This window comes from Oncorhynchus masou, chromosome 6 (assembly GCF_036934945.1).
Source record: "Oncorhynchus masou masou isolate Uvic2021 chromosome 6, UVic_Omas_1.1, whole genome shotgun sequence".
NCBI lineage: Eukaryota > Metazoa > Chordata > Actinopteri > Salmoniformes > Salmonidae > Oncorhynchus > Oncorhynchus masou.
This window is the reverse complement of record NC_088217.1, coordinates 21,855,583-21,866,206: the sequence shown is the minus strand read 5'-3', so window position 1 is coordinate 21,866,206 and position 10,624 is coordinate 21,855,583. Positions and strand designations below refer to the sequence as shown.

Sequence of the window (10,624 nt, the reverse complement as noted above, 5' to 3'; positions counted from 1 at the left end):
GCCAAACCAGCACTGAGGCACAGACAAGCCTGATCCTGAGAGAGAACGCATGATTGAGTGACAATGCACCATTCATATAAACCCTGCATATAGTTATGGGCAACAATTATCCAATCCTGTCAGATCTATTCATGGGTTTCAAGAGTAGAGGCTGGGGGCATTTATGTAGTATATGGCATAAACAGAGTTCCGGTGTTCAAGTTACAACAGGAAGAGATTACTTAGAATGGGCTATCAGTGAAAGGATAAACTAAAGCAAATTGAACAGACCACAGCAAGATAATCTGAATTCATAAAGGTTTATTGTAATAAAATTGACAAACTGTACAAGTATCTAGATATGCACATCTTTTTTTAAATGTACATAAATGCATACTGTGCTTCAAATAGCTTAAACTCTACATCTTTCCCATCTAGAACAGTAAACAATGGTGAGCTGCTCAACAGCTCGGTAGGGAGAGAGTATACTACAGAGGGCTGAGAGCATCACGCTACCTGGCAGTGATAGACGTTAATATGACGCCAACCAACCACCTCACAGCTTATACACAAGGCAAACTACCCAGGGGAGAATAACAGGGAACACTTGTCGAAGTGACAGATTCACATAGGAAAAACATTCACAATAGTGATCAATATTAAAACCAACCACTTCTTGAACATGTTGAAAGTAAAGCTATTTTAGATTAAAAAGTCAAATCTTTCTCAACTAGGATCCAAGAGGATTGAAGTTAGTTGACTATTTGTTGAGAGATTTAGCCAAACTCCAGTTGCTCTGAATACTCTCGACTATTGCACAAAAGGAGCCAAGATATAAAGTTTGGCAGCAATATTCAACGCAAAGGGATTTGGAAAGACATTGTCATGTTAAGGTAGTATAACCTGTTAGAGGCAGCTCTTTTTCAACTAGGATGTCAGACGTTGTCTCGATTTCAGGGCACAGGTAGGTTAAAAGAGGCCCTGTAAGATTACAAACCAGCAGTACACAAACATATTTTTTTAAAGTTAATCTTGGAAATGTATGAGTACCTGAACAAATACTTAACGCTCCAGTTATGATTGCTTTAGTATACATTTGTGAGAAGTGGCAATGGTGTGAAGTATTATTACTATTGCACCACGAGATACTAACATCTGAATCCCAGAGTCATTTTGTTTACACTTTGAGTCCTGGCTTGATTGTAGTGTGTCAAGACCACAGGACAGAAGCACACTACATACTGAGTCTCTGCAGTGCAAAAAGAGCCTATGGGCTGGTAGTCAAACAATAAACAACAAAAAACTAACCCAACAGAAACACTACAACAAATACCCAGTGCTTTAAGAAAACTCAAATTTAAAAAAGGGGTAAATGCTGCGAAATGTAAGTAGAAAAATAATCACTGTGGGTGGTCGACGGGCTTCACTGACGCTGTTCACGTAGCCAGTCGAGGTAATGCCTGGTTCCGCACTAGCTCGAGACGGTCATCAGGTAGTTCTTCGGCGGGCTAGTGCGGCCACCCATCAGAAATTGATTCTTGCAGTTTTGTGTGGGGTCGGGGCTTGGTGCTGCTGCTGGCGCTGGGGCCGCTGCTTCATAGAGGACACATATGGAGCCATCCTCCCCGATGCGGTAAGAGACCTCAAAAGGGTCCACCCAGAGGGTTAGCTCTCGGGGCAGGAGTGCGAAGAGCTGATCGCTAGTAAGTCCGATCCGACCAGCAGCCCTGCCAATAATTGGGTCCATTTCATGGTTCATTCGGATGCAGCGGTAGCCCGAGCCCTTCTGTGGTCTGTCTGGGAACCAGTGGTTCTGGTAGTGCTCTGTGAAGAGAGGATTATCAGAATGAAGGCACGAAACTAGAAGAGTCAACTTGTTGCATTGAAAACAAAGCACCAGCTAATGAATTTGGGCCTACTACAATCATCTCGAGATATTATACTAAATTAGGCTAACGAAGAAGCTTGCTAACGATTTTGCTGACTTGCAAATGCATTACACAAATATTGTCGAATTACTTGTTCGTTGTCTCCCCCAGCATTAAATAATAAATATACATTTTTAAAATACTTTTGCTGACTAACGTCGATCAGATTAGAAAATAGCTCGATTTGACTGTTGGAACAGACAAAGCCAATACTAGCTGACGTTAGCTAGGCTACCGTTAGTCAACTAACTAGCCAAAACACTATGCAGCCATTTCGACAATAACTAGTTCGTAGCCAAACGTTTTTTTAAAATTATTATTACAGGAAAAGCCAACCAAATTACCCGATAATGACTGTTGAAGACAATCTCGAAAATCATGAAGTTGGTGTTCACTCAGGAAGCCTCTTGTTCTCAATAACCTGGAAACAAACGTCGCAGCGGCCGTTACTTCGGGGCCCATTTCACCTCTAGATGAGTATCCTTGGTTCATTTTGCCAGCAAAATTGTTATTTCGGCTCGTAGGAAATAAAATAAGACTTTGACAGTAATGCAGTGTGAAACCGAGGTAACGTTCGCTAGCTATAGCGGAAGTAGCTATGCGAGTCCTGGACGAATCCTTCAGCAAAAATGAATCTTCAAGTCCGAAGCAGTGATATCAAAGCAAAAATTTGGGTCTAGCCAAAGTAACAATCAGCATTATTTATAAATATTTGTTCGATTGGAAGTGGCGTTTGATGTTATTTTTCGCTCAAGTGCCACTTCCAAGTTGTCTGTGCTCGCACTACAGCTTGTGGCTTCTTTTTTTATGAAGGGAGAGAATATGTGATGTCACTTAATTGCGAGTTTTGAGTGATTGGCATTTTAACCAATGAAATTCACAGAAAAACCACACACAGCGCTCCCCGTGCGATGTGATTGGTTCACATCGTGGAAAACCGAGGTGGGTGTAAAATGCAAATGAGGTTCCGTTCATCACCAAATATAGAAATTGACGTCTAACCCTGCTCTAAAGTATTCGTGACGACTGTGCAACAAAAAACACTAGCCACTTACCGTAAATTTCAAGCGAAAAAATATGATTTTTACTACATTAAAAAGCGTATTCAACAACTATTGACATCGGCTAAAAGAGTTATTGTTTACAGATATAACATGTAGCCTACATAGGCGACTGTTATTTGGAAGAAAAACAGTTTTACCGGTTTAGCCAAACAAAAAATACTCATCCCATTTTACATATTTCATTTAAAGCTAGAATCCTTAGTTGCTACATACATTAGACTTTAGACTTATACATTATTTTTACCAATTGATTCTTGAATAATATAACTTATAAATGCATCATGAGTTTAGTTCAACTGTCGTTCCCCATCAGAACCCAAAATATATTTTTTGTAAACAATGTAAATGTAAACAAACTGTATAGTTCCAAAACATGGTTACAACTATTACTTTGATATGGATAGTCAGTCCTTGCATCCATTGCTCTTTTGAAGAATTTGAGAGTGGTCACATTTCTACAGGCCCATGCCAGATAACACAATTATTCAGGCACAGTTGTGGGCCACCACATACTTCATGTTTTTCAGCTTTTGACCAAAACAGAGGTGGGGTAAATGCTTTATAATTGTTTCAATTAAGGCCTCCAGCTTTAATCAGTGCTACTACAATTGCATATGGGGAAATAAAAGTCTAGGCAGAATAAACTTTCTCGGCTGTGAAGAACAAAATGTTAAATCACAGTTCAGGTTTAACGTTCACGTGTGTGTGTGTGTGTGTGTGTGTGTGTGTGTGTTGTATGTGTTGTGGTTCCTCTGGCGCTACTACAGGGACATCTAGTGGTTGTAAATTTAAATTATAGTTTGCCATTTTAACCCCCTGTTCAAATCAATATTTCTTTGTCACATGCGCAGAATACAACTTGTGTAGACTTTACCGTGAAATGCTTGCTTAAGAGCCCTTCCCAACAGTAGTAATACGAGGAATAAAATACACGAGAATGGAGCAATATGAAGGGAGTACTAGATCAATGTGCAGAGGTACGAGGTATCTGAGGTAGATTTTTATTTATTAATATTGAACCTTTATTTAACTAGTCAAGTCAATTAAGAACAAATTCTTATTTACAATGACAGCCCCCCTGCCAAACCCTCCCTTAACCCAGATGATGCTGGGCATGGCTGCCCTATGGAACTCCTGAGCAAGGCCGGTTGTGATACAGCCCGGGATCATACCCGGATCTGTAGTGCCTTAGACCGCTGCACCACTCGGGAGGCCAAAAAGATACTGTATGTACATTAAAGCAGGGTAAAGTGACTAGGCATCAGGATAAATAATAATACAAGTCCAATAAAGAACAGAGTAGCAGCAGCAAATTATGAGTGTAAAGGTGTTTGCGTGTAATGTGTATGTAGGCCTATGTGTGTGTGTTATATGTCTGTGTATAAAGTGTATGTGAATGGGTGTGGGTTTTGTGTGGGAGTGTCAATGTTGTGTGTGTAAGTGAGTGTGTATATGGTTTGTGCTTCTACATCTGGATTAAAGCACTTTGTGACATCTACAGATGTAAAAAGGGCTTTATGAATACATTTCATTGATTGATATATATATAGTCTTGTGAGTGTGCGTAGATTCATTTGCAAGATAGAGTCAGTTGCAGATAGTTCGGTTACCATTAATTGACTATTTAGCAGTCTGTCTATTTAGCAGTCTTGGGGGAAGAAGCTGTCTTGGAGCCTGTTGGTCTGAGAGACTCGATGCTCCGGTACCATTTGCCGGACAGTAGCAGAGTGAACAGACTATGGCTTGGGTGGCTTTGCTCTGAGACAGCCTGATAAAGAGGTCCTGGATGGCAGGAAGCTCGGCCCCAGTGATGTACTGGGCTATCCACACCACCTTCTGTAGATTTTGTCAAGGGATGGTGCATTTGCCATACCAAGCTGTGATGCAGCCAGTCAAGATGCTCTCGATGGTGCAGTTGTAGAACTTTTTTAGGATCCGAGGGCCCATGCCAAATCTTTTCAGCCTTCTGAGGAGGAAGAGGCGCTGCCGTGCCATCTTCATGACTGTGAGGACCATGTTAGGTCCTTAGCGATGTGGACACCAAGGAACTTGAAGCTCTCGACCCGCTCCACAACAGGCAGAAGTTGTTGTCCTGGCACCACACTGCTAAGTCTCTGACCTCCTCCCTGTAGACTGACTCATCGCCATCAGTGATTAGGCCACGCAGTCGTGGGTGAACAGGGAGTACAGGAGGCGACTAAGCACACACACCTGAGGGGCCCCGATGTTGCGGGTCAGCGTTGCAGAGATGTTTTTTAAATTTAATTTAATTGTTATTATTAACCCCTCCACCACCCCCACTCTTCGGAGGAGAAATATCTTTTAGTTTTTTTACAGCTTTTTTGCTACATACATTTTACATATACATTTTACAGACACATTTTACATACAGTACATGGTACATTTATATACAGCAGTCAAATAACAATAATACTTTACCAAACATAAGCTCTTTAATCCCAACCCTCAGTCACTCTCAGCCCATCCCACCTATCATCATAGACCTCAGCTCTTTAATCCCAACCCTCAGCAACTCTCAGCCCATCCCACCTATCATCATAGCCCTCAGCTCTTTAATCCCACCACTCAGCCACTCTGAGCCCATCCCACCTATCACCATAGACCATCCCTCAGCCACTCTCAGCCCATCCCACCTATCACCATAGACCACCCCTCAGCCACTCTCAGCCCATCCCACCTATCACCATAGACCGCCCCTCAGCCACTCTCAGCCCATCCCACCTATCATCATAGACCTCAGCTCTTTAATCCCAACCCTCAGCCACTCTCAGCCCATCCCACCTATCACCACAGACCTCAGCTCTTTAATCTCAACCCTCAGCAACTCTCAGCCCATCCCACCTATCATCATAGACCTCAGCTCTTTAATCTCAACCCTCAGCCACTCTCAGCCCATCCCACCTATCACCATAGACCACCCCTCAGCCACTCTCAGCCCATCCCACCTATCACCATAGACCACCCCTCACCACTCTCAGCCCATCCCACCTATCACCATAGACCACCCCTCAGCCACTCTCAGCCCATCCCACCTATCACCATAGACCACCCCTCAGCCACTCTCAGCCCATCCCACCTATCACCATAGACCACCCCTCAGCCACTCTCAGCCCATCCCACCTATCACCATAGACCGCCCCTCAGCCACTCTCAGCCCATCCCACCTATCATCATAGACCTCAGCTCTTTAATCCCAACCCTCAGCCACTCTCAGCCCATCCCACCTATCACCACAGACCTCAGCTCTTTAATCTCAACCCTCAGCAACTCTCAGCCCATCCCACCTATCATCATAGACCTCAGCTCTTTAATCTCAACCCTCAGCCACTCTCAGCCCATCCCACCTATCACCATAGACCACCCCTCAGCCACTCTCAGCCCATCCCACCTATCACCATAGACCACCCCTCAGCCACTCTCAGCCCATCCCACCTATCACCATAGACCACCCCTCAGCCACTCTCAGCCCATCCCACCTATCACCATAGACCACCCCTCAGCCACTCTCAGCCCATCCCACCTATCACCATAGACCACCCCTCAGCCACTCTCAGCCCATCCCACCTATCACCATAGACCACCCCTCAGCCACTCTCAGCCCATCCCACCTATCACCATAGACCACCCCTCAGCCACTCTCAGCCCATCCCACCTATCACCATAGACCACCCCTCAGCCACTCTCAGCCCATCCCACCTATCACCATAGACCACCCCTCAGCCACTCTCAGCCCATCCCACCTATCATCATAGACCGCCCCTCAGCCACTCTCAGCCCATTCCACCTATCACCATAGACCACCCCTCAGCCACTCTCAGCCCATCCCACCTATCACCATAGACCGCCCTTGTTTGGTTTCCATGTGCCAGATGTTTTTCAATTGTGCTGTGATGTTTTAAACAATGTTGGAATCTTTCTAATTGTATAGTATCCACAGATTGTGAGCTAAAGAGGAAAACCTTTCATACGAGTATTATTATATTATTTATTGACTGTCTATGGCGTTCCAGATCGCCCCAACACTGCTATTTGTAAAGTTCATTTTAGGTGCATGTTGTGATTTTTTATCCATTCCTGAACCTGTGACCAGAACCAAGCTACAAAGGGGCAATACCAGAATAAGTGATCTATCGATTCTGTCTCTTCGCAGGAAAATCTACAGAGCTGAGATTGTTGTATGCCCCATATATATAGCATTCTGTTGGTGGCAATAATATTATATAATCATTTAAATTGAAAAAAATGTTGAATCAAGTGAAGTTTTTTGTACCACTTCATAAACCGTATGCCCTCACCACCTGGGGCCGGCCCATCAGGAAGCCCAGCATCCCATTGCAAAGAGAGGGGTTCAGTCCTAGCCTCCCTAGTTTAGTGATGCTCTTGGATGGGACTATGGTGTTGAATGAGCTGTAGTCTATGAACAGCATTCTCACATGGTTATTTCCCATCTTGTCCAGGTGGGAGGGGGCAGTGTGAAGTGCAATTGAGATTGCGTCATCTGTGGATCTGTTGGGGTGATATGCGAATTGGAGTGGGTCTAGAGTGTCTGGGATGATTGTGTTGATGTGTGTCATGACCAGCCTTTCAAAGCACTTCATAATTATAGATGTGAGTGCTATAGTCATTTAGGCAGGTTACCTTGGAACAGGGACAATGGTGGTCAGCTTGAAACATGTTGGGATAACAGACTGGGACAATGATAGATTGAAAAGGTCTGTGAAGACACTACATCGGTGTAGTCCATTTCTTCTCATTGATCATTTGTTTTCCTGTAACATTGGCTCAACTTTCAGTTATACCATGCATTCTGAACGTATTCAAACTCCTTGAATTTTCCACATTTTGTTACCTTACAGCCTTATTCTAAAATGTATCACATTGTTTCCCCCCACAATCTACACACAATAAACCATAATGACATTTTTGCAAATGTCAACAAAAAGAAGAAACTGAGATAAATACATTTACACAAGTATTCAGACCTTTTCTCTGTACTTTGTTGAAGCAACTTTGGCAGTGATTACAGCCTTGAGTCTTCTTGGGTATGATGCTACAAGCTTGGCACACCTGTATTTGGGGAGTTTCTCCCATTCTTCTCTGCACATCCTCTCAAGCTCTGTCAGGTTGGATGGGGAGCGTCACTGCACAGCTATTTTCAGGTCTCCAGAGATGTTCGATCGGGTTCAATCTGGGCTCTGGCTGGGCCACTCAAGGACATTCAGAGACTTGTCCCAAAGTCACTCTTGCGTTGTCATGGCTGTGTGCTTAGAGTTGTTGCCCTGTTGGAAGGTGAACCTTCGCCCCCAGTCTGAGGTCCTGAGTGCTCTGGAGCAGGTTTTCATCAAGGATCTCTCTGTACTTTGCGCCGATCATCTTTTCCTCAATTCTGACTAGTCTTCCAGTCCCTGCAGCTGAAAACATCCCCACAGCATGATGCTGCCACCACCATGCTTCCCCGTAGGGGTGGTATTGTCCAGGTGATGAGAGGTGCCTGGTTTCCTCCAGATGTGACACTTGGCATTCAAGCCAAAGAGTTCAATCTTGTTTTCATCAGACCAGAGAATCTTGGTTCTCCCATCTCCACAGAAGAACTCTGGAGCCCTGTCAGAGTGACCATCGGGTTCAAGTGGACTCCAATCAAGTTGGAGAAACATCTCAAGGATGATCAGTGGAAACAGAATGCACCTAAGCTCAACTTCGATTCTCATAGCAAAGGGTCTGAATACTTGACTAAATAAGGTATTTCTGTTTTGATTTTTAATATATTTGCAAACATTTCTAAAAACCTGTTTTAACTTTGTGATTGTGGGGTATTGTGTGTAGATTGATGAGTATTTGTATTTATTTAATCCATTTTAGAATAAGGCTGTTACGTAACAAAATGTGGAAAAGTGAAGGGATCTGACTACTTTCCAAATGCACTTTACACATCACAATGTAAACATGGTGGATATATAAGAAATCCATTATCAACAGCACCAGTAGGTCTCAGGTGAAATACTTTCTGTTTAGAGCCATCTGATTTGCACTTTGTTCTCCTAGGCCGTTTGACCTGGCTATTAGTTTCGTGGTATTCAGGTTAGAATTTTGGTAGGACATAAGATCCATATCTAGTTCTCCACTGATATTCATTTTCTCATGTGGCCAACCACATGTTGCTTAAATGCCACAACCACATGCTTGACCTACTCTTCTGAATTGCAAATGAACTTTAGCATTTGGGGCAGCAGGGTAGCCTAGTGGTGAGAGCGTTGGACTAGTAACCAAAAGGTTGCAAGTTCAAATCCCTGAGCTGACAAGGTACAAATCTGTCATTCTGCCCCTGAACAGGCAGTTAACCCACTGTTCCTAGGCCATCATTGAAAATAAGAATTTGTTCTTAACTGACTTGCCTAGTAAAATAAAAAAAAAAAATAAATTATGCTCACACAGCAGCTCCTGAAGTGGTGTGTTTGTGTGTGTGTGTTGTAACCATGTCGTCATCATATGTCTTGAAACTTTTGTATGAAAGTAAGGGGCTAAGTGGCCGCTCAGTTTCAATGGTTACGACACCTCTGATATTGACCATCGACAATGACCATAAACTGTTTCATTTTTGGACTGTTTCGTTCCGGAACCTATTTGGCCACGGAGGACCTATTTAGCCACGGAGGACCTATTTAGCCACGGAGGACCTATTTGGCCACGGAGGACCTATTTAGCCACGGAGGACCTATTTAGCCACGGAGGACCTATTTAGCCACGGAGGACCTATTTAGCCACGGAGGACCTATTTGGCCACGGAGGACCTATTTAGCCACGGAGGACCTATTTAGCCACGGAGGACCTATTTGGCCACGGAGGACCTATTTGGCCACGGAGGACCTATTTAGCCACGGAGGACCTATTTAGCCACGGAGGACCTATTTAGCCACGGAGGACCTATTTGGCCACGGAGGACCTATTTGGCCACGGAGGACCTATTTAGCCACGGAGGACCTATTTAGCCACGGAGGACCTATTTGGCCACGGAGGACCTATTTAGCCACGGAGGACCTATTTGGCCACGGAGGACCTATTTGGCCACGGAGGACCTATTTGGCCACGGAGGACCTATTTGGCCACGGAGGACCTATTTGGCCACGGAGGACCTATTTGGCCACGGAGGACCTATTTAGCCACGGAGGACCTATTTGGCCACGGAGGACCTATTTGGCCACGGAGGACCTATTTGGCCACGGAGGACCTATTTGGCCACGGAGGACCTATTTGGCCACGGAGGACCTATTTGGCCACGGAGGACCTATTTGGCCACTATTTGGCCACGGAGGACCTATTTGGCCACGGATGACCTATTTGGCCACGGATGACCTATTTGGCCACGGAGGACCTATTTGGCCACGGAGGACCTATTTGGCCACGGAGGACCTATTTGGCCACGGAGGACCTATTTGGCCACGGAGGAGCAATAGCTTCTTTTAAAAAATTGCTGAGCTGTGAATCAGTTAAAATGAAGGAGAATGATCATGGCCTGTCATTCATATTTCATTCACCCAGCTCAATGTAACATTGATACGTTTAGGCTACTCCATGATACTCTAATTTTCCCTATTCCTATTTAATTTTTTTATTTTACCTTTATTTTACTAGGCA

The 10,624-nt window shown here is 44.2% G+C and overlaps 1 protein-coding gene across 1 annotated transcript; it reads right to left on the bottom strand.

The window, feature by feature from the left end:
• Positions 1-285: 285 nt before the first annotated feature.
• LOC135541599 (protein BTG2-like) lies at positions 286-2,708 on the bottom strand. The gene is made up of 2 exons (XM_064967909.1): positions 2,252-2,708; positions 286-1,803 (listed from the first exon to the last, which is right to left on the bottom strand). The coding sequence occupies exons 1-2, from the start codon at positions 2,397-2,399 to the stop codon at positions 1,451-1,453; spliced, it is 501 nt and encodes a 166-aa protein (XP_064823981.1). The 5' UTR covers positions 2,400-2,708; the 3' UTR covers positions 286-1,450.
• Between the last annotated feature and the right edge of the window lie 7,916 nt (positions 2,709-10,624).